The 24,545-nt window shown below is 36.6% G+C and overlaps 2 protein-coding genes across 3 annotated transcripts in view; both read right to left on the bottom strand.

Annotated features, from left to right (window-relative positions):
* Window positions 1-10,479, bottom strand: part of LOC145775457 (atrial natriuretic peptide receptor 1-like) — a 30,942-nt gene extending 20,463 nt beyond the window's left edge. The window contains exons 1-5 of the mRNA XM_082586755.1: window positions 9,606-10,479; window positions 3,488-3,651; window positions 2,786-3,012; window positions 1,844-1,987; window positions 363-562 (exon numbers count right to left, since the gene is read on the bottom strand). Of these exons, the coding sequence (XP_082442881.1) occupies window positions 363-562; window positions 1,844-1,987; window positions 2,786-3,012; window positions 3,488-3,651; window positions 9,606-10,479 (1,609 nt within the window). The remainder of the gene's footprint in view (window positions 1-362; window positions 563-1,843; window positions 1,988-2,785; window positions 3,013-3,487; window positions 3,652-9,605) is intronic.
* Window positions 10,480-12,345: 1,866 nt separating this feature from the next.
* Window positions 12,346-24,096, bottom strand: LOC145775688 (potassium/sodium hyperpolarization-activated cyclic nucleotide-gated channel 2-like). 2 transcript variants are annotated; one of them, XM_082587028.1, is made up of 10 exons: window positions 23,270-24,096; window positions 22,062-22,244; window positions 19,469-19,612; window positions 18,639-18,800; window positions 17,249-17,473; window positions 16,940-17,089; window positions 16,090-16,221; window positions 13,897-14,022; window positions 13,150-13,294; window positions 12,346-12,556 (listed from the first exon to the last, which is right to left on the bottom strand). In XM_082587028.1, the coding sequence occupies exons 1-10, from the start codon at window positions 24,059-24,061 to the stop codon at window positions 12,426-12,428; spliced, it is 2,190 nt and encodes a 729-aa protein (XP_082443154.1). In that variant the 5' UTR covers window positions 24,062-24,096; the 3' UTR covers window positions 12,346-12,425. The 2 variants fall into 2 exon arrangements, with proteins under 2 accessions (XP_082443154.1, XP_082443155.1); XM_082587029.1 differs by lacking the exons at window positions 12,346-12,556; window positions 13,150-13,294; window positions 13,897-14,022 and adding an exon at window positions 14,767-14,858.
* Between the last annotated feature and the right edge of the window lie 449 nt (window positions 24,097-24,545).

Here is a 24,545-nt window from a genome sequence, read left to right as displayed (position 1 = left end):
AACTAATTAAAACAATGTTTACGCAGACAACAATACGTCATATAAACTGTACTGACGACACCATATAAACTGTACTGACGACACCAAACACGTAGAAAACAGAAGTTTCATAAAGTAAACTTTTATGGGCAAAGAGAATGAAAAAAGTTGAGAAATCCATCAGTCACAAATACAACGAACGTTCGCAAAGCAACCTTGGGTTTGATGGTAAGTTTAAAGCACAAGAGATCGGTATCTTTTCATCAAGGCTGTTGAAATCACAAATAGTTGTGTGCAAAGTATATTTGCAATTAAAACGAGTAACGATACAAAAACGGTCACCAGTAAACAATAACAGTACAATAGTTGCCTTATAGCTTTACCTCGAGCTAACTTCCGTACTTCTTTCAAAACTTCTTCAGCAGTGTTTTCCATGCTTGCGTCTGTAGAACGAGAGATAATTTCATAAAATCCTTCATCGTTTTCCCAACCCTCAGCAGTGAAAGCATCAGTAACTCCTTTCAGCAGGGTGTTGCAGTCATTTGTGCCGTCAAAGTTCACATGTGCTCCATGGCTACTGGAACTATGAAAGATTCATAAATTAATTTAGCCGTGCTGCATCGTAGATGGATTTTATAAATTTGGATGTTTTGCAAGCAAGCTACGACACAGAACTACTCGCTTTTTTTAATTGGTAAATGGCTTCAAAACATATGATAATACGATAGCAAGACTTTTAACAATGCAAAATAACTCTGAGTATTCCATAAATGCTGTACTATAGTTATATTAGGTGATATTCTTAGAAAACAACTAAAGTTTAGTTTCCAGGATGTAGTTTAAAATGTATATAAAAACAATAATTGGAATTCAAATTTCAAAAGTGATCTATTATAATTAGGAACGTTAAAACCGTTTTTTTTAGTCGTCGTTTTCATTTACAAACGAATTTATTTTTACACGAGTCAGTTCAATCATAAACAGCTAAAAATCGATTTCGATCAGCTAGTAGCTAGATCATCTTCAGTTAAGCTTGTTCAAATTTGAAATCAAATTTGAAAATATTTTTTTTGTAATACAAGACATGTAACCGAGTCGTTCATATCAAGTTTGTTTATTTTGTTTACTCCTGTCATATTTTTTATTGCATATAGACTATTATGATGAGTTATTGAGTATCATATGGCATATTATAATAATAATAAAAGTAATATTTGTTTTTATATAGCGCTGTATCCGTCACAAAATGCGTTGCTCCACATCGCTTTACTAAGCAGACAGTGTTAATGCAACCGTAAAGGCGCAACTGAGTCCATTATTATCCGAATCCTTTCTATTGCTCAGTGCCAAGCAGGAATAGATCCAGTACCATTTTTAAAAAGTCTTTGGTATGACCAGACAAGGTATCGAACCCATGCCTACCTCTTCAGAGGAGAACACGCTAACCACTAAGCCATCAACTAGTCGACTGATACAGGTTAACATCGATACAAAAAAAGTAGAAAGAACCATACTAAATTGACAAATTCAAATTCATTCATGTTAAATTTAATAAACTTGAATTTGCCCATTTTAGTGTGATGCGCTAAAATGGGAGTGACGAAGTTTTATTTTGGCAACTTATCGATGTCCTCTTTATTATTTCAGAATAAATATTTCAGAGAAGGAAAAGTTCAAATTTTGTTCCAACATCTAAATTTTAGACAGATTGTTGGTGCAAAAAAACAGTCGTTTTTTATGTTCTTTTTTTTAAAAAAACTTTTTTTTTAAGAAACGAACGTAAAAAAACGACTCACATCTCTATAATAGAATAAAAAGGTAAACTCAATCGTGGATGCATACTTTTTTTATAGCAATGTCTTACTATGTGTTAAGAATGACGGAAGTATTCCAATCGTATCTTTTAAACAAAGATATGATAAAACGACCAAAGCTGGATGCCGTAATTCCTGGCCTGACCATTGTCGCACAACATTCTGTTCCATTTTTTTCATCTAAACTTGCTGTCCTGCAAAAAGGATCATATTGAAGGGTTACCTTTGTTGTAGCAGAATGCAACAATATGACATCAAGCAACGTCATAAAGTGTGAAATCCAGCAGCCTACTATCTTGCATGAGCACAAGCATTTATTTACAATAATATAACCTACGATAAATTCTACATATAGCCTATTTGTTATGATTATAAATAACCGATTCTTGTGATATGAAATGTTTCCCTTTTTTTATGACATAGTTTCATCAATTTCATGTGCTTATATTTTTGACAAAATTTAGACTAATTGTTCCCTGGCTTCTGTAGCCCGAATGTTTTAACATTTTAGTAGTTTGGTTGAACCACTGGAGTAAAGCAAAACTATTATGCGATGTAGGCCTACGTTGTGTTAGTTTACGTTTATTACAAGGGAAATGGTCTCTGGTAACTCGCTTTTTATAGCAAAGTACAGTAAATATGAAAACAAGGGACTATTTTGTTTGTACGTATTGCAGGTGAAGCTAAGGCATTTAAATCAAATATGTGGCCAATGAGCTGCTATAGGCAACCGTGGCTCTTGATGTCAACTCCTTTACACGTCAGTAACGTCACTATACAAAAGCACAAGTACAGAGATGAACTAGATGAAGACATAGAAAGAAAAGGGTTACTACGATTTGCGATAGAAAACTGAATCTTATTAAGCTTTGGATCGCTTCATTGAGCGAGATGTAAATCAGCAACAATGAAACCACCAAAACAATTTCCTATTTACTGTAATTATGGACCACCCCATTATTCTAGATGCTATACCATGCAACGTGAAATACCTGACACCAGGATAAAAAAGGGGCCAACTCCAATGTGTGGCCCAAGGGGATACTCGACCAGCTGTGTAGTCGCATGTCAGCCCTATGATGACGTCAATGTCCAACGTACTATTTCCACTAACGTTGCATTGACCCAATAAGCTGACGTCGTGAATGTCTGAAGCTACTCCAGGTGCATAATCAGAGTTGCACATAGAGTCTTTGTATGCAACAGCGATGGCTGATTTCTGCATGAACATAATAGATGCTAACTCGTCTGTACCGCTCTAGTGTTGCCACAACACAAATGAAAGTGTAAAAAATAGAAAACTTAGATTTTTACTTCACAAATGGTACATAAGTTTATTTTTTTGTTGGAAAAGTGAAAATGTTCAAACAAGATTTAACTTTACTATTGCAGTCAATTCATGTGACATTTCTTAACAAATTTAAAGAGTGATTTAAGCCGACCTACCTTACTTATTGAATTGATGTGATTCAATAAATTAAATGCAGCTAATTGTTTGATATCGCATGCAACCATGGTAAGTCACTGTGGCAAATGGGACAAGGTTAAATAAATTATACAAGCTCACATTGACCGTACAGTTAGGTTACTATAGCTTGCGATTAATTAGAGGAGAATGTCAGCAAAAGTGACCTTTTGGTTTAGGTTTATAGATAACACAAACCAGACATATATAAAATTATTGAAATTCTTACGTTAAACAAAGCTGATATGTTCCAGTTTGGGATCTGAGATGCATCATTCCAAGAGTCATTCAAGGCTCTCTGAATTGCCGGCTTTACTCGTTGGTGGGCGAACTTGTATTTATTTTCAAACGGGACCAGAATCCATACATTGAACTTGTACGTGTATGGAGTAGCTGGTATAGGTTTACAACTTTCAAAAGCAAGAGAGTTTGTGCTTATCGACGCTAACGAAGTCGTCATCCAGCATAAACAACAAACAATCACAGCTGGCAGTTTCATATCATTAATTTTATATTCGATGATAAAAACTAAACAGATCAAAACACACTGAATTACAGCATCAAAGTAAGACCGTAGTGGTTTTTACCAACAGCATTGGACAAGTCAACTTTCGTGCAACAACTCAATACAACCCAAGCCCCAGCTTTTAATCCTATTATCCAGTTAGATACTGTTTATGGCCTACTCATGGGTTATAGATAAAAAGAATAAAAAAATAAAACTTTTTCTTTTCTTTTTACTTTTCCTTAATCAGATTTATTCTCTTATATTGTACCATTCAAACCAAAGGTGTTCAAACTCCACATCGGGACCTCCCGATGCGTCATTTCAATTTGCCAACCTGATTCCGGTTCGTATATGTTCTCAACTGCGGCTCTGGCACTCTTATAGATATTATAGTCCCCTTACATGTGCATTCGAACTCATTATTACGAAACTATCGCTATAGATTGCGATCAATGAAAAAGCGCAATTCAAACTCACTTCGCCGCAGGATACATGAAGACTGAAGACACAAGTAAAAAAAAAATCCTATAGCTGGGTGCGTCTCAAGTCCAGCGAACTTTTCCAAAGGCCTTGTAATGAAAAAACACTGATTTAAAAAGCTTTCATTGAATAAATTTAAGCCCCCATCTTTCTAAAATGAAATGTTCTCTTTAAAATGCAATCTCACGTTGATCAACAATTCCCAGTATCTTGACCTTTCTTCTGAGGGCAAAAATGTTACAACGATTTATTTAATGATTGCATCAATGTAAATGAGTAGTGACTCAGAAAACAAACAAACATTTGAGCGCCTTACATCCTTGGCGTCTCGCAAACTTTGTAGGCTAACTAATAATTCTTAAACTAACATCATCAAATCTTACGTAGGTCTGTGACAATTACCCAATGTTTTGCAGTGGCTCCCAAACTTTTGTGGTATAACCTTTTCTTTGCTTATGTTGGAGCTTTTCGTTTCTTTCCTATTGCATTCAGTGCCTGGCAGCAAGTGGAAGACACTTGCTTGAAAGAATTGAAGCGTTGCTTTTTATAATCACCTATTTGCTGAACTGTGGTTGCATTCAAGTTGTTGCGTTGTTGGATAAGCCACCATAGTTGTAAAATGGGTTGTCACAGCGGATTAAAAAAAATAAAGTCTGCTTTAAGTAAAAATAACCTTGCAAGATCAATGTTTCATTTACTCCTATTTTTGGTCACAATATTTATCTTGTTTATTACAAAAATGTGTCATTAGTGTAAGACACTTTATCAAACGCTCACAGCAAAAGCCTTAACAGAACTGTCAGTGAAAAAGTAACCAGTTAAGTTTTCCGTTCCGCCGCGGAGCTGAAATAAAGATTTTCTGTAGGCCATGACATCAAAATTTCAATTTAATCTTCTAAGACACTTAACGCTCCTCTTTAATTGGATACAAAGACTCTTTTTCCTTTTTCGCAATCAAACATTTCCAGACTTCAACTGCCGTACATAAATTAAGATACGACTTAATAAGGTTTAAAATTTCCCAATTGTAGGCCTACTACACATAGTGGTATAATTCATTTATAAAGCCAATATCAACTTGAAAACAAAAAGTCTTCTGCAGTACAAACTCTTCTCTTGAAACTGTAAAATGTCTCTCTGGTGAGTAAATCCTCTCCAGTTGGGAACCGCTAGATTATTGTATAAACTGTAAATTGTACTTCCTCGATGTTACCTGCCTTATGGCCTACAAGAACTTACTGAACCCTATCTTGCAATGGCTTTTTTAAACAAATATAAACCGAAATCCATCAGTTTCCTCGCGCGCATATGGAACAGTGTAGCCTATCCTTGCTGATATCGAGCCATCACATATGGCACAGTGTACCTTGCTGAGGTCAAGCCGTTCATTTTTTATTTAACAAAGTGTGCATTCTTCTTTATCATGTTGTCCTATTAAGCACCTCAAGTAATTTTAAAACCAAACAAAGACCTGTTGCTCTTACAAAAAGAAGCGCAGATAAGCACGGACCGTGCTGTGAAGAGTAAACACTGCCATTGAGGTGTGAAAACTTAATCTATGTACTTTTGGCGAAGAAAAATTTCAAGCAAGGAAAATTTGATATAGGTTTGATATGAAATTCAATTTGACATTTCTGTCGATACACGAAAAGATAAAACTTTCTTTCGTTTTGTCAATTTAAACATTTTGTTTTTTATCTTTTTGTTTGCAGGTTAGCAGAAACATATATATCTAGCTAATTGGATATGAAATCGCATCAACTGACAGTACCGTTTGCAAGAAGGTCTAAGGGGTACTTTTGGACCCGGGCCTGAGGTGATTTTAAAGGGCCTTAACCTTTCCAAGGGGCCGGGAACTTGAAGAATCCATCGCATATTCTTTGGATGTAATGCGTTTTTTTTTAGAAGTGTCCTGATTTCAGGTTAGAAGATCTCATTGGCACAAAGCTCAAAATATGCTCTCAATGGCCTTGTCAACAACTGATCTTGCATCAAGCTACGGTACCCTACTCACTCCACTAAACAGACTTATTCTAAAGATTTCTATAGGCATGCTTTGATCTAGACCAGTAATTCTTAACCTTTGATTAGACACGCCTCACTTCAGCAATGATCACATGCTTTGCGCCCCTCTCCCAATTTTGAACAAGGGTAACACTATAAGCAAGTTTGGGATTTTATACTTATTGGTCATGTACAATTGTACATATTAGTGAAATACGATACTTGAAATTTCTTCTCAGCAACTAGATTTTTAATACTAGGTTTAACTCCAAAAACTTCTCAACGTAGCCTGTAGTTGAATTACTGTAGTCTTCAACTCTCAGCCTGCAGTAGAAAATTAAGCTCTACGAAGATATGTGCTCAGTGCGCTGTTAGTATTTGAATACCCTGAGTTGAGGGTGACAAGCGAGTAAATAGAAAGATAATCTTGAGTTGCAGCTCTTCGAAGTCTTAGCCTAATTAACTGCGGGATTAAACTTCAAGAAAAATTGGATTTCCAGGTTTCCTCTACATCTGGAAACAATTTCATGATTTTTACTTTCTAGACATTTAAATGAGTTGTTGTTTGATTTGTCCAATCAAACTTATCATCTGCAAATGCAGCATCCCAGTTACAGAAGCTCACTGGACTTCCTTGCCAAACTTGACTCTTTCAGAGCTTGAATATCAAAGTTGCAATTTGTATGTTTCTTTGGACAACCACAAAAATTTCGTGTGAAAAAGTCAGGTAGGCTATTATCAAACTCCATGTCTTTATACTTACAGAGACGATAGAAAAGACGACTGTAAATAAAAGAGCTCCAGCTTTTTAATCCCCAGCTTTGGTGAATTTGAGAACTTTGATAACTTAGTTCAGAACATCCTTTATTGGTGTGCTGAAGGCAAAGTTTTGAATGCTAAGGTTTTGCGATAAATAGCCTTATACCAGCATTAAATGGATTTTATTATTTTTTACATAACGAAACCAGACTGCAGAGCAAGTGAAACAGAACCTCCGTCTGCATGTAACCCTACAAGTACTTCCCTGCACAATTTTAAAAGACTAAATATCGTTGTAGCCATGAGAAGTGGTTGGCTTCCCCTAGGGGGGGGGGGGGGGCTCCAGAGGTAGCCTGCTGATTCAGACCGCATCTTTTACTGTTGCTGTCATTTGTTTACTCCGCCACAAAGTCAGTTGGAAGATCAGCACATTTGTATATTTGTCAACTGGAGGGCAAGGCAAACAAAACGTTTAATATTTATCTGTCACATTAGGTACACAATATCATCCGTTTTTGACACTTGTTATTACAAAATTGGCAACCTTAAAAACAGGAAGGCTGTGAAGCTTGCATTGAACGTAAACTGCAGTTTAGCTTATTACCCAAAATATTTTCTGTGCTTTATTTTTTTACTTCTATTTTTTACACCATGCATTGAGTATTTTGAAGCTAAGTTTCAATTTCATGTGGCCTACTGTGAAAGCTATTATACCCACCGTTAAGTTGTATCATCCATAACTAGAAAATTGCGTTCGGATTAAAAATTAACAGACTGAAATTTACGTGCATAGATATAGTATTTATTCAATCAGTAGGTCTAAATCAAAACCGATCTCGAAATTGAATCTGACTTTTTTTTTCGGGAGGGTATCCAATTTATACCAATGTGACTCTACACGTGGACTAAATTGTGACGTAGTCAGTACGCCATTATCACGTCTTACTCCATACTCCTTTAAATAACCAATAGGAAACAAATAAAATCTCAAAAAACGGCTCGGGAAGAAGAAACGCTTCACTGAATAGACTGAACCACGAAACAATAACCTCCTACACTCACATTTTTGTTGGAACTGGAGTGTATGCTGCTAAGGTAAAGTCGTTACAAAGAAGAATCCATGCAAGAACGTTTGACAAATTCCGAAATATGAAGCATGCTATAATGACACCTCATGTCAGTCATAGTAACCATGATAAAATGCCATTCTTTCCATTTGGATTCTAATCTTCTTCTTCTCTCGTTTGACTTGCAGTAGCTTAGATTGGCAATGCCTCCTCGTGCAGCCAAGATACGGTAGTTGGGTCCAGTTGTCGAATACCAGTGATTCCACTTGGGGGTCGTAAGATGGGACATTCGTGGAGTATGTGTTGCATTGTTTGTTCTACCGCTCCGCAGACACATATCGGCGAATTATGCAACCCCCACCTAAACAAATTAGCTCCAGTACAGCCAACGTCACATCTGATCCTGTTCAATGTGACCCATGCCTTTCTTGAGAGGTCTGCTCCAGGAGGGATGGAGAGTGCTGGCATAACTGAAAACTGGGGAGGGATATGTGACAGCTCGTTCCATTCTTGGGTCCATGTTTCCATGCAGCTGAAGTTCTTATCCACAAGTTGTGTAGCATATCGATGGAATGGGCGCCTTGATGATAGGCGTTGAGGTCTGACTGGTCCATTTGTTTGGGAGTGACTGTAGAGAAGGTGTTGAGGATCGAGTCTCGCATGTAGAGCCAGTTTGTGAGAGGCTTCTTCCCTACGGACATGAGCAGGAGCAATGCCAGCCAAAGTTGGCAGATAAGCAGTAGGTGTGGGGCGGAGACAGCCAGTGATGATGCGCAAGGTGTCGTTAATGCACACATCCATCTTTTTTGTGTGTCTGCTGCGGTTCCATACAGCTGAGGCATATTCGGCTGAGCTGTAGACCAAGGCTAGTGCACTTGTACGCAAGGTTGATGCTCGGGCTCCCCATCCTGTTCCTGCTAGGCTTCTCAAGAGGTTATTTCGCGAGGTAACCTTGGCACGGAGTGACTCGATGTGGGGTCTGTAGGTCAACTGCCGGTCAAGTTTTACTCCAAGGTAAGTTGGGTTTGCAGTGTATGGTAAAGGATTTCCTTTTAGCGAGACAGACAGTTGACGCTGAGATTCCCGATTATTTAGATGGAAAGCAGAGATTGTTGTTTTCGACGCATTCAGTTTGAGCCTCCACTTGTCCAGATAGTCAGCCACCAGTTTCAGGTCAGTTTCAAGTTTTCTTTCCACCTCATGCCAGTTCCTGTGAGCATATAGAAGAGCTAGATCATCCGCATAGCCATACTGTTGCGATGTAGTGCATGGGAGGTCACTTATATAGATATTAAATAGGAGTGGCGATAGTGTTGACCCTTGGGGGACGCCATTTTTCAGGCGGCGTGGTCTGCTGGGTTTTCCCTCGTTGGTATGCAGTATGAAGGTACGGTTCGAGATGGTCTCTACCAGAAACTTAACCATGTGTCGGTCAGGAATGAGTTGTAATAGTTTCATAGTAAGACCACGGTGCCACACAGTGTCATAGGCTGCTGTAAGATCCACTAGGACAACACCCACCTTCTCACGGGCTTCAAAGCCACTTTCGATGTCATCAGTAAGCTTGACAACCTGGTCAGTTGTGCATCGGCCGCGTCGGAATCCAGCTTGTTCTTCTGGCAGTTTTGGGTCAACGATTGGTTCGAGTCTGCTCAGTAAGAGACGCTCAAGTAACTTGTATGGCACACAGAGCAGGGAAATGGGCCTGTAACTTTTAGGATTATCAGCTGGCTTGTTGGGCTTTCTAATGGCTATGATGTTAGCTTTCCTCCAGATCTTTGGGAGGAGCAACTTCTTTAGGCAGAATGACATGAACTGTCGCAGCCACTCTCTTGCGAGTGGTCCAATATGTTTAATTAGCTCTGGTGGGATTTTGTCTGGGCCTTGTGATTTGCCAGTTTTTAGGTGTTTGATGGCTGCGTCTAACTCAAAGATGTTAAAAGAGGTAGATAGGAAACAGCTTGAGCTGGGTACCTTCCATAGTTGGTTGATTTCATTTTTCACTGCTCTGGCATGCGCTTTATCAGCTCCTTGATATTGGCCATTTGCGAGAAGTTGTTTCGCTATGGAGTTGGCCGTTATAGGGCATGGCTTTGGTTTCGTGGTCCTGCCTGTGAGGCGGTTGAGCGTTGACCAGGCTTTCCGACTTGAGTGGGTGAAGTCTATTCCAGCGACGGATTCCTCCCATCTATGATGTTCTAAAACTGTAGACTTGGCTCTTGAAAAGCCTTCCACATTGAGCTGCAGCAAGGTTATTCCTTCCCTTACGACATTCGTTGATGTCCGCCCTAATAAGGGCGCTTGATCGGGGTCGGAATTAATCGGAGACTGCAACTCCATTTGCATGTTGTTTGCTTCAGATAAGCTTTGCTTTCTCTTTGCTACTTGTCGGTTTGTTGTCATTAGTCGAATCCAGGGCTCACCACGTGGAGGTTGACAACTTGAGGATTCTAATGTACTGTTTTAACCTCACTCAAATTTCAATATCTGCAGACTGGTGTTTATATCATCAGTACATTCAAGTTTTATTTTTCTTTCTTCTCCCTCTTATGCTCTTAATGAAGTGCTTGACTTCACTTGATCATTGCAAAAGTGTGCTAGTTCTATTTTGGGTTTTTATACATACCGCTCAGTAAAAGCTACAAAGATTTCTTTTCTATTGTGTCCTGCATATAAAAATAAATTTATCATCAGCTGGAGAATACCTCACGCCTGTTCAACAGCTGTTTTATGATCCTATAAACATTGTGTAAATATTCGCAGATTTTTATATTGTTTCTCTCGTTTGCGCCTGCTGCTCGTGTGTACTATGCTATAAATTGGACAAACAAATTTGTGTCATAACTTCGCCACGCCTGCTTTTGTTGAAACTGCTAATGTCTAAGTATACTTTCCGTTCATTGCTTCCGTTGTACAACAAAATGGAATGCTGTCATTAGTGTCAATTCATTTCATGTACAGTAGGTAATTTGTTATTTTGTTTAAAAAAAGTTTAATTTCTATATACAGTACTATAAGTAAGTAGCCTAATCGAGTTGGTAAGTTAGTAGTTACAAAAATAATTGAAAAAAATTCATTACTTTGAAACTAGATCCAAATAAGCTACATAGCATCAGGTAACGTGAACGACATGGAAAACATGCACTAAACGACCACTGAATTAATTTGAACACACCACAGCTTCCAAAAATTATAATGCAAAACAAGGAATGCATAACTAATTGTATTACGACCCGTATGTCTGGATCAGGCAATCAGGCATAAGAAAAAAATCTTCCACAAAGAGATTTAAAAGTTTCGAATCAAAAACGTTCTGGCAAATTCAATCCACAACACCTTTCATTACGCTGTCATTCATTACTACATGTGTGCTTCTCTTTGTTTGTGTTTTACTTTTTGCTGTTTGTTTGTTGTTTTTTTGTTCTTTGGGTTTTGTGGCAGTGTTAACTACAGACATATAGCCAAACAACATGATTTACTATTCGGGCACGTTTAAAACCTTTCAAGGCTTTGCCACCTTTTCCCTTTCATTAACGTGCTGGTATATCGAGTTTTGTAGTTAGTATCTTTTTCGTCCCGGATTTGTTAATGGCGAAAAATAAAATGATTGATGATTGATTGATTGATCCAACGTTACGTTGCTTTGGAGACGACAGAAAGTTTTCAAATTGAAGGAATGTTCAAAAGCAAAACGAACAGTTTGAATAGTTTTTATGTTAAAATAGTTTTTACTACAAATATTGCGGTTACAATCAATCTTTATAGAAAAAAGCAAAAATACAATTATCAGACCATATGATGATTTAAATCAATGATTCTTTTTGAATATGTTCCTTCTGATGATCCTATTGAGATGAAACGGGCTGTTAAGGTTTTTAGTGAACTAGTAACTAATTTTGATGTAGCCTAATATCAGACCATCGATTTTGTTACACTCCATTTTACATGTGCCATGCGAAATCGCAGCCTACGATAAGGTACCTCACCCAGACAACAAAACCCGTTGTTTTTACAATGTAAAAATGACGGATTTTGTTATTTGGGTATGGAAGTAGGCTACATATAATTTCAAATGCTTGGCATTGAGCACTTTTTGTTGTGGGCTGAGTGATAATAGTATTTATTGCATAATTTCAAGGTTCATGGCAAAGTCCTGCTGCTCAAGTATATCTTCAAATGTAAAGTATTTTTAATTAGAGATTTCACAAAAATATTGCTTTTGATTTTTTGAGATGAAATACATTATTAAAATGTGATTTAACAAATATATCAAAGATATAATAAAATTTATTGTCAAGTCTTAGCAAAGAAATAGGAATTCTGAAACGTCCATGGTTGTAAAACAACATTCAGTCGTCTTCTTCGAACATTGTGGATGGTTCTTCGCGGATCTCTCCCAGCAAGTTTATTACATCTTGTGATCTTCCATCTTCTCCCGACCCAGTAGTTGAAGAATATTCATCTGATGACATCCTGCCATCTAAACAAACAATATAAATCTATGTCAGTCTCCATCCATCAAACAAAAATTTTATTTTCTAAAGGCCAGGAAAACGAAAGAGTCCGTGCAGTCCCAATAACAACTATTCTGTGGTAGTTCTTTTGGTAATTCTAAATTTATCCGATTTTTGGTTTGCGGATATATATTGAAAAGGGTAAGGGTTCGGTGCAAATGCCCAACTGATTAAGAACAAAATAAACGAAAACAAACTTCAAATGAAAAATCGTGAGCTGAATTTTAAAATAAAAAATTATAATTTTGGATCTTGCGATAATTTTGTGTCACATCAGCAGGAGTGTTGACAAGGAGGTCCAGGGGCTACTGTACTTTTGGTCCGGGAGAGAAATAATTTCAGGGGTTCGAAACGTTTCCAAATGGTCTGGAAAATTGAAGAAACGATCGATTATATATTCATTGGATTTAGTGAGTTTTTTTTTCAGTTACTTCTTGAATGTGGGTCCGATACCAAAGACCTCATTGGTATCGGACCATTATTCTATCAACAGCCCTATATATCAGAATAACTTACTTTTAGCTAGTTTTAACAATTCAAGTTGAAATATGCTGCAAACCTGGAAATCGTGTGTACGTGAAGTGGTTTAGCCTGACTCGTTGTAATGGAAATTCGTCCAAAACATCGTTGAAATCGTACGCGGATAGAGAGTACAAATAACAATATGTCTCCGCTATGACGCTGGCAACTCTTCTAAGGTTGGGCTAAATGATTAAAGTTTGGGCAAGATCAATAAACTGAATTTGATCATCAATTAAGCATTCGCGCTACTAGTTAAGTTAAGATCACATGTAGTAACATGTAGATTTTACAAAATATTTCAACAATGCCTAGTTTTTTTTTTCTGAAAACTGTTTTAATGCAAAATTTTCAATATTAAGCTGATAAGTTTTTTAAATGGTTGTATAAATACATTTTGATCACAAATACTCATTCAAAATAAAAATGTGATCAGTGTTCATTTAATTTGTTTACCCTATGATTTGGTACACTTGCATAAACCTTGTTGCTTACGCAATAAATAGTTTACAAACAAATAATAATAATAATAATTATTAATTATTATTAATAATAAATATTATTATTATTATTTTTGCTCTTGACATGATCAAACTAAGGATGCTGTGATGGCGAAAACGATTTATGATTAAAAAATGAGGCTGGTAAACTGTTTGTTGCGTTGAGTAGCAAGACTCATACTAATGATATACGAGACAGTCAACCGTTTCAAACAGACAATTTACTTGGAGTAAGAGTTTTCTAAGTTAAGGATTCCAGGATTCGTAAATTTTTCCGCTCAACCCACCTGCAGCAAAGCAATCTCTCCAAAATAACAGCCATCTGAAAGACTTTGTTCGATGTTATGTTGAGCGGATTTTATGATCACTGTGCCACGACTAATGAAATACATTTTATCGCCCAGTGAACCTTCCTGCAAAAAAGATAGAACAATATTTGGTAGATGAGTGATCGTTATACCGAAACGACGTATTTTTCGAGTGGACAAGTATAAAACAGTTCAATTGATTCTGTCATGGCTAACTGGTAATGCGTTTTAATTGGTCACATTTTGCAGATTTTGTCTACGTGGCTTTGTGATAGGTCAACGCCGACAACGAGCTGAAGAATTATTTCCAGCTTTTAAGCGATACCAAGCATGAAATCATGAAGTTTTCTCCGTGTGTGTTTAGGTTTGCTGTGTAATCGGTGGTAGAGTGCTGCCGGAGCGTGCGGAGCTACGACACTTTTGCATTGAAAGTCCAAGAAGATATTTTGACCATCAAACAATGAAATTGGTGGTCCTTAAAAGCGACTGCTAGCAGGGTAAATACAACTTGATCATCATCGTCATTAAGTTGCTTTCTCTCATCGAGGATTGGAGACAATCAAGAGGCAAGTTTCTTTGTTGTGATGAAGAACAAATCTGAGCCTAATCATAGAGAATCTGAAACATCATCTTTGTGCAAGAGGCTAAGCTTTTTTCTTGCTCTTTAATAAACGCCATTTGCGGCTAAGTTTTCTAACATGGACAGTGAACTCCGCATTGCCCAAAACTTACACTTATTTGTTCAAGCGTCATTTCTACTGGCTGATTTATCCTGTAAACTCACGTGCACATGATTTGTTTCATCAATACAATCAGTGAGAATCAGTGGTTGTACACAGAAAGTCGTTATTGGGAAGTTAGGAAGTCGTCGTGTCACAAGCATACAATACATACGGGACAAGAGGAGATGTCTTCATGCCAACCACACAAAGCTCCGAAACCTATAAAATTGCCATTTCACCCTTGAGTGTAGGTATCAAATTGTTACATCTTTCAATTGTTCGAGCTATGATTTGTTGGTATGATGAAAGACGACCCTCATATATTTGTTTCACTTGTTAGGAAAAAAACTACAATAAAGAAGCAAAAGATAAAAAAGTTTTTTGTTAATTTAATCAAAATACTTAATGAAGTGCTGGAATAACAAACTATTATGCTCAAAATTTACATAATAAGCTACTTCGGCCACAATTATTAACTACAATCCTTTGAAAAACTACTTCATCGTTGTTGATTTGGCTTTTAAGTATTTATTTTATTGTTGATTAATGCACTTGAACTCTATTTCCAAACATTTCAAAGCATTTTGTCGTCCTGTAGTTGAACTTTGACCTTCGAAAACTCTTTTTTTCTATCAACACTACAAACGAAGATCCATTAAGGTTGGTTGAGATGTCAAAATGGAGCATTTTGTAAACACACTTCTTTTGTTTGCTTTTTATCCTGACTGTCATCCGTTGAAGGAAGATAATTATAAAAAGTCCAAACCCTACTTGACGTACAAAGTTTAACTTGTAGCTGATGTAAGCTTCAATTTATTTCGGGAAAAATTGTCCAAATTTATCCGAAATTTTCCGAAAATAATGAAATGCAAGTACGATATTCCTCACAGAAGAGATTGCAAATATTTTCACATCATAAACCAATTGCTCCTATCACTGCATGCAGGCGTGATCCTATATGAGTGGTCAAAGACCTTTGTAACTTTTTATTCTGTCTGAGGCACAAGTTAATCGACTTTTCAGTTGTTATAGAAAGGAAATTAAATTTTAAAAGCAAATAAACTCAATGATTGATTTGAACAGATCATTACACATTACTTAAAAGGACAGTTAATTCAATCCTGCAACTGCCACATAGAAACTGCTTCAAAATTAATTTCAGATTATTTTCATTTTAAAATCAGAAATATATTGCTACAATGAAGTAAAAGAAAGAAAAGTTCAAAGTGATACATTCTGGAAGAATCAAACCCAAGAAAGGCGTAAATTTCATAAAATAGCTAACAACTACTGTATTAAAGAAATATATGTTTACATCATTTTAAACCATCCAAACTTCAGAAAGGAGGGAACAAGTTTGCGAAATTTTAATCCATTTCTTGCTTGTGACATCAAGCTCTTATTCTTTGTTGCTTTTTATTTGAAAACAAACTTTTAAAAAGTTGTTTACCTTCACTATTGGTTCATCCATGAGGAAAACTTCAAACTGAAGCCGAGAAAGGATTGCATTGATAAAATATGGATCGGCTTCGTTGAAAAGAGGAACTTGCTCAAGCAGATCTCTACAGTTTGAATTGATGATCTAAACATGTGCTAAACAGTTGAAGACATTTAACAAGAGGTATGAGGTAAGTTATAGACTAAAATTATGATTTAAAGTAAGAATAGTGTTCGACCAAATTTAAACAAAGTATGGGAGATGTGGGACCTATGAACCACTTTTTTGCAGTTTAGCTTCCAACTCAAAAAGTTAAACTAACCTGACCCTGAAACTTGCCTGAAAAATCGATAACTACCTTACCTCACTACACTAAAAAGAACGGATGGGTTGAATAATGCAAAATAACTCAAAATTGCATTTAAATTTTTTTTAGAAAAGTGATTTATAGGTCCCACACCTGTGGGACCTATGTACCACTCATGTGGGAATCATGAACCCCTTCTCAGAATTTGTGGGGTTCTTTAAAGTTTCTGACTTCATCTTGTCACCTATTCACTGCTAATATCCCGAGTATAGGCTATAGCGTAACCAACAAACTCTTTCGAAAAATGTACCTGCTTTTCGAAACTTTAAAAAAAACTTTAAATGAAAAATTTCATTTTTTTCTTAAAAAGTAACTTTTGAGCACGAAAGACAAAACAGTGAACCAAATCTGACCAAAACGCACATGGCAGCAAGAAATGAAATCTCGATTTCACCACTGCAATTACAAAATTTTTTATCCACTCGGTGGCCAAATAACGCCATGGTTCATAGGTCCCACCCTGTTCCTAGGCCCCACATCTCCCCTAATACTGACCTCTTCTCTGAGATTGTGGTTGAGTTCTGATAAGATTTTTGATTCATCGAACATTTTCCCTTGAAACCGATTCTCATAGTAATCAGATATTTTTCTTCTCAAGTGTGCTGGAAGTTTGCGAAACTGCATATACTCTTTGACTTGCATGAACTGAAATCAAATAGAATATTGTTTTTGAGTGATATGTTAGCAGACCACAAAATCCATGTAAGTGCACATAGCATTTTAGAACATCGTATAAACTGAATGCACAAATAAACAGTTGGTAAAGTTAGAGACACCAAAAAGTTAGGAAAAAATCAAAATCACCTTTTCTTTATAAGCTCTCTTAGAAGCATCCATAGACTGGATAAGAGATGTGGCATTTCCAATGAAAAGAGCAAAACACATTGCTCCGGATAGCATACTGACGTAAGTGACCCAAACATCCACCAGGCCCTGGGGAGGAAACTGCCCATACCCGATGCACAACATGTGACTTGTGGACTTGAACACTGACCAGGAGTATCTTTCCCATACTGAGACGTTGATGTTCTGGAAGATGTCGGAACAATTTAAAGTGGTTGTGCAGCTTACAGAAAATAAGGTCCAGATAAAACTTTACCCTATCCACCACCTAAGGTAATGTGTTTTTAGGTTATTACCCCAGGAAAGATAAGCAAGGTAGACTACGTACATTACCGACAAATGTCTGTTGCAAATGCTATAATTTAATACCAATCAAATATGCTACCAGCTAATGACAGAATCAAAACTCATGTCTTTGGTAAGTGAATTAATTTGTTCCCAGCTTAAGCTATTTAGACTTAAGAACAGAGTTAGATCAATTATATAGTTTTCAGTTCATTTACAATAAAGAAAGCATGAAAGGTGCCCTCTATGGCAAATGCTGCCTGATCGAGCTTCTAATATTTGCTGTACATGTGATCCACAATCCACAATATACAATCTTGATGACCTGCAATCTCATAAGTAGAACTATTCGACATTTAATTCTGTTTTACGTTTGATATCCCAATAAACCGCGTCATCAATCTTTCCACAGTCTCTTTACGTGTAAGCGTTAGAGAGAACTGTGACAATGCTGTGGTTTTGTGATCTCCAATTCGGAAATTTTTAAAATGTTATATGATTATTGATTGACCTAATATGTAACAGAATGATTACAAACCAAAAAGACAAGCTGCAAGCACGTAGGCTTGACCGCGTTATTTTGACTTGTTGATTTTGCAGGCTCAACTGTATTGGGCTACAAGGGTTAAAATTCATGCTACTTCAAGAGCAATTTTTTTTTTTTTAATTCAGGAAGCCTGTCCACAACTCAACTACTAAGTTTCATCATTTATAAGGGATATAGCTTAAGTTTGCGAGTAGAAGGTTTCTCATGGTAGCTCGAAGTTGCAGATTTTCGTCTGACTCTCTTCAGGAGCTAACGTCAAAATAAAATAAACTTAAACGTGGTGAAGTATTTATAGTAGAAGAAACAAAAAATATAAATTTGGCTGATCAGAAGAATTCAAAATTAGCGAAGAAGTTGCAAGGCATAAACGAATTCTTTGTGACGGCATAAGATTGGATTGGAGCGTAGTTGGACATAACTTTAGTAGATAATGAGACCAAACGGGGCCGTAGATATTGTTCCCGTGAGCTGCACTTTAGGCATATTTGGTTTAACGCAATTAAAATAAAACAAACTTACATGTAGATTTCTATCTCGCACCCACGTCTTTTCAGGAAAATTTAAAAACATTGGAACCATGTACTGGAGACATCCATTGAAATGGCAGATGAACAACATTGTCATGATCTGGTTGAATATGCGGGCGAAGGCTAAAGCAATCTCGTATTGGAAATTGAAAATCTTTCAATAAAAAATTGTATTGTTTACTTGCGTTAAGTTGTAGATGATTGTTCTTATAGAACAACAGCGAAGATAGGTTGAGTAATCTGTCGCATGGCGAGCATGATAGGCCTACAATCTTGAAAACGCGCAATTCCTAAAGAGAAAACTTTATAATTGTGAGAGTAACAATACAAAAACTATACAAAAGTCGACTGAACAGACGAGCGACGAGACATCGCTCATGAGTAAGCTATGTGGCTGTGTTTTTTCCCAGGTCACTTAAAGGCATGCCTAAATATATTCATAAATATTGGCTTCCTTGCCTTCCGTCCACTTTCAAATCCTCAACTGCCAGGCGTAAGCCTGGATGCGACAAATAGAAGCATCAATAAACAAAAGACAATTGTCTAAGTTTCATAATATGGAGATTACAAAAGTGCTTCAATGACAAATTATTGTTATGTTCAGGAGAATGAGATAAAACTTTGAAAGCCAAGTAAATAATGCAATGTTACTGATATCAATAACTTCTGACCGAAATTTGGCTTATGGTTCACATCTTTTACAAGTTAAGCACGTTGCAAAAATTCAAATATACTACAAGTACAAGGGCGTAGCCTACGTTAATTTCAATTTCAATCGATGCAAGAAAACGATACTCTATTACTGTAAGCTACACAGCTTACCTCTTCCCATTGCTTCATGTACCGTATGAACCTCGACAGCCTCAGCAATCTCAAGAGCGCCAGAATCTTAGCAAGCCTGAACAAATTGAGAGCCTTCCATTCTTGCGAATGCGTTCGCGACCCATCTCGACTAATCGTGGAGTCCTTAAAATGTAAACAGTTGCTCCACTCAAGTGAGTTGTAGACTACAGTCGTGTTATAATGCATTTTGACAAATGCACTTTATATAGAAAGATAATTTTCAAATCATAAGAATACCATGCTAAGCAGCTGCATGACAAAATTAATGATACAAAATGGGGGAGTTTTTGTTTTTCATCTAACTCTTGTCAAAGAAGCATCTAAAAAGATAAATCACTTTGAAATAATAAAGATAGGCTGAAATTAGATTACGTTGCAAAACCCACGTTGACACAGTTTGAGATGTTTAATAAACATGTTTAACAGATGAGAGGCTTAGATTGCAAGATTTGATGAGTAGGCCTACTGTAGATCTTCTTGAATGAAACAAGGGATCTTTTAAGTCATATTAATAAATGCCGCTTTAAACAATGTATCGGTTTAATCCCTTTCAACAATAGGCTACACGACTATAGAGCATTGCGACTAAACATTTCATAATGGGGGGAAATTTTGAATGCCCACACTGCAAATCTCTAACAATGGAGACGGTGAGCCTTCAATGCCCAATGACTGAAATCAATGGCTATTATGCATCGGTCTGGATATGGCCATTAGCTTAAGCTCTGGATAAAAGAGCTAAAAGATTATAAGTGAGATATGAACATCAAAAAAAGTTTAATTAAGGTAAAGCTCGAATTTTGTCACAAATAGTTGTTTTCTAACCATCAGCTTTGGCCATTTACTCCTAATTTTTACCACTAACCATGAAGTAAGGTAAAGGTAAAGTTCCCATACTCAGTAATAAAGTTTTGGGTAATGAGAAGATAAAGTTGTCATCAGGAGCGTTGACAGGGGGGTCTAGGTGGTACTTTTGGACCCGGGCCCGGAATATTTGAGGGGCCCGGATTTAAAAGATTTGCCGCGACTTCAAACATTATCAAGATCTTAATATAATCAGATCTAAAGGAATTGCCATCAGAGGTTAAAACAGCCCCTAACCCGTCAGATGGTAAAGTACCGGGCCCCTTTCTGGGTACCGGGCCCACTTCAGCTATGTGGTGCTAAAATAGCCACCCCAGCCACCAAACAGTAAAATAAGAATTTAGTTTAGTCTAATAGGCTTCTGTATAGTGATTTCCCTAACCACGAATATTGCCCTAACCACGAATAATATCAACCCGAAATACGAATTTCAAAATATACAAAGGTTAATGTTTGTTTAAGCTCAAAAACTGAAATGGCACAGGTAAGAAGATTGCTATCCCCATTTCTGGACTAAAAATTAGACCAAAACCGCTTTTCAGATTGCAGCAATCATCAAATCTTTGAGTTAGGCCCGACCTTTGCAAAATCAAATTGAAAATTTTCTGACTGTCTGCACTAACTCTGTTGTACATTGTCTTCCGTTGAGCCCAGAATGACCAGTGAAACATCAATGAAATCGGAAAGTAATAATCTAGCGCCATGTGACAAATAAAAGTTCAAAAAAACAATCGCTAAATAGAGATAGTTAGTTTCGCGGTTCAGGAAATTTTAAGATTGCGCAAGATCTGTTAAACAACTATGCTTTTGGCATATCGGGTTTGATCTATTCCTCTTAATTTTCTACTTTGAACGGCATGTGTCATCCGCATTTTAAGAGCAACCTTTATATTCATAACATTGTCGATGTAAGGGGCCCGAAAATAAATTGGTACCGGGCCCGAGAAATCCTGTCAACGGCCCTGGTTGTCATTATTTTGGTAGCCTACTAACGAGAGTAGGGTGGCCAGTTCCTTTCTCTCGGCCACCTTCCCTGCAGCAATTATGCCCACCCAATTTATTACACTCTAGGTAGAGGTGAGCGGTGTTTTCAACAACCTGCTTAAGTCGGGGTCGAACGAGTTTCGCATGATTGGAAAGCTAACGCCTTGTCCACTGCGCCAGCCCACCATGAAGTATAACAAAACTATTGATGGTTACCATATTTTGCAACGCTCTTGGAAATATTATGGGTTACTACTCTATCACAAGATATTCATTATTAAATTTAATATCAGATAATTTTTGAAAGAGAATACTAAGTGTCGTTGTATACGTCTTTCACCATAAACATAATTATGAGAAAGCGATATTCGTGAGAGCAGTAGAGGTTGTAGCCTATGGCTTATTCAATGTATTTTTTCATGTAGCCTAGATTCGTATCAATAACATGTATTCATTATTCAACCTTGTGAATTTTACGCTTTACAGAATTATAAAATCCAAAAATTGTGTTGTTTTTTATTTGGAATGAGGTTTTGCAAAAAGTAACAAGCGATGTTTTATGACAGCACTGAAGCAAGACAAAGGTAGTCAAGGCTACGCACCATCTTGCAACAGTGGATGGTGTTTCAACATTCAATCACAATTGTGAAGAATATTCGTTAAAATTTGAGCCACAAGTATTTTTAAATTAACAAAACTTTATAAACTTCATCACAAAACTTACAATTAACGTGAAAATTAGATCGAAAGGAAATGTTGAAATTAAATCGATGGCGAACCAGGTTTTCAAATACATCGTCCTTATCTCTCTTGGGTCAAGAACAACGTCACTGTCGGGTCCATCAATAACAATTCCAGTTCGAAAGTTAAAGAAGATATCAAGTAGAAACCATACGTCTGTAACATACTGTGTGTTGATGGGTTAATGCAAAAGCACTTGATAGTTAGCTGCATCAGTGGTATAAAAGTCATATTCGTTGTAACATCTTATGGAATACAAATTCAAGACATTCTGCCTTTGAAATAGAAATCCATTGGAATAGTACGAAAGCGTATTGTTTATGTAATTGTTGTAAAACAGAGGAAGGCTATAGTACTGTACTGCATTAGACAGTTGGCTATAGATGGCTGAGATAAGTATCAGAAACGTTATGGAAGCGCTCAGTGTCAAAATAATACTTTCTGTAGGGACACAAACACATTAAACTACTACGGTATGATATGAAAAACATCGTGTGCAAAATTACACTGTAAAACCATGTATCGTAAGTAAAATGTCTTATTGTATGTAAAACTACTATGTAAAACATTGTGTCGTCATTAGGAGGAAAATAATAAATGAATTAAAATCGATCGATCAAGTTAAAAAATGGTGATTTGCAGTATATAATTGACTAGTTATTTCCTTCATATGCAGGCTATCTTATTTGTTTTTTCAAGCGTTTTGCGTTTTGTTTTCCGTTTTGCTTTTTCCGTTTTCCGTTTTCCGTTTTGCGTTTTGTTAAGCGTTTTGCAAGATTCATAGTTACGCAAAAATGTTTGAATTGCTCAGTTGTCATTTTTCATAGTTACGCAAAAATGTTTGAATTGCTCAGTTGTCATTTTTTGAACAATGTTATTCACTCATTAGCCTACCTTACTACTAACCTATGTGTTTATTGTACAGAAATTTTAGACCTACTTCTTTTTTAAGGTCACAGGCTACTTTTAGTCTAAAAAAATTTCCTATTTTTTCTGAAAACTTTTTGTTTATACCATGAAAAGCTGTATTGTGCTATAAAATGCAAATGTTTGCAACCTAACTTTTGCAAGAACTCTATAAAACTCTTTTTAATTTCTGGTACCGGTAACAATAATTTTATTCAGTTTGCAAAAGACTCATCATACGTCACAATGAAAAGCTTATACCTCGATAGGGTCTATCTCACTTACCTTAAATGGTAACCAATAAGATTCGTCGTCCTTCCAGAACGCGATGGCAACAGGAATTAAAATAATATTGATTAATAATAAAATTAAAGTCAAAGAATCCCACATTAATCTGAAGTTGCTATAAGGATGAATTATCCATCGTCCAGCTTGCTGGAGTCTATTTTGTTCATCAACCACAGCTTTTTCACTCCCATATAGTTTCAGTGACATTTTGTTTATAGGCACTGATATGGAGCCTGTCACCCCACGACGTATTTGAAAAGTGTTCTTGGATGAAAAGAGTTGATCTGGAGAAAGGGATTCTGATTTTCCTTTAGACACATTTTTAAAATCCAAGTTTTCGTTTTCGTCTTGATCTTCAAGAGCTGCGGCAAATTGAGCACTCATTTTCCTAAAGAAATATTGATCATCATTGTTGGTTGAAGACCTGATGCCAGTGCCGGTCCCGTTTCTGGTGCGATTGCCGGTGTCATTATTGGTGCCATAGCCTTTAGAACTGCTACCGTTGAGACTATTGATGCCATTCATAGTGATGTTGCCGAAGATATTATCGGCGCTATTGCTGATTCCATGATCGATGCTATCAGAGATGCCGAGGCTGTACCGATGATTGTTACTTTGTTTTTGCACCTGTGCAGGAGTTTCTAAACTTGTTCTCACCGTATCTAACTTTTCGTCACTGTCGCTTGTCACACAAATCATCGGGATATCTTGCTGCATCAAGCGCGGAGAAGAGTCATTACTCATCAAAGAGCCTACTTTCTTTCTCAAAGACCGTAGAGAAGCTGTCATGTTTTCTGTTTGATAACACCAACTTACTTAATATAATGAATATCACTGTATTACAATGCCTGAGCAATATTTTGGTATTACATTAAGCTTGTAACAAGAGATTGTTTATGATAAAATAATCTTGTATGACGTCAAAATACATTTTTATTATCCTTGTTACGAAATAGGATTTTAACCCAGTCCTCTTCATTCTTTTTTTAGTCTTAGATGTTTTTTTATTTTTACGAACTTTGTTTTCCACAAACTTACACATACCGTAATATTCAATTAGTCTTAATAATAATTAATAGCACAGTAATAACGTATTTCAGCATCATCATCAGTTATTTTTTTACCCAAGCTTCGTATGGATTCTTAATGTCCTGTTCATATTCGTATGCAAGTCTTCGGATAGTATATTATTTATTTCTTATTTAGAGCTGCAGCAAATTGAGAGCTAATTTTTTGAAAGAAATATTGAAATATTAAAAAAACATCAAAACTA

The sequence above is a fragment of the Aplidium turbinatum genome, chromosome 8 (assembly GCF_918807975.1).
Source record: "Aplidium turbinatum chromosome 8, kaAplTurb1.1, whole genome shotgun sequence".
In the NCBI taxonomy this organism is placed as follows: domain Eukaryota; kingdom Metazoa; phylum Chordata; class Ascidiacea; order Aplousobranchia; family Polyclinidae; genus Aplidium; species Aplidium turbinatum.
This window is presented reverse-complemented; position numbering and strand designations above follow the sequence as displayed.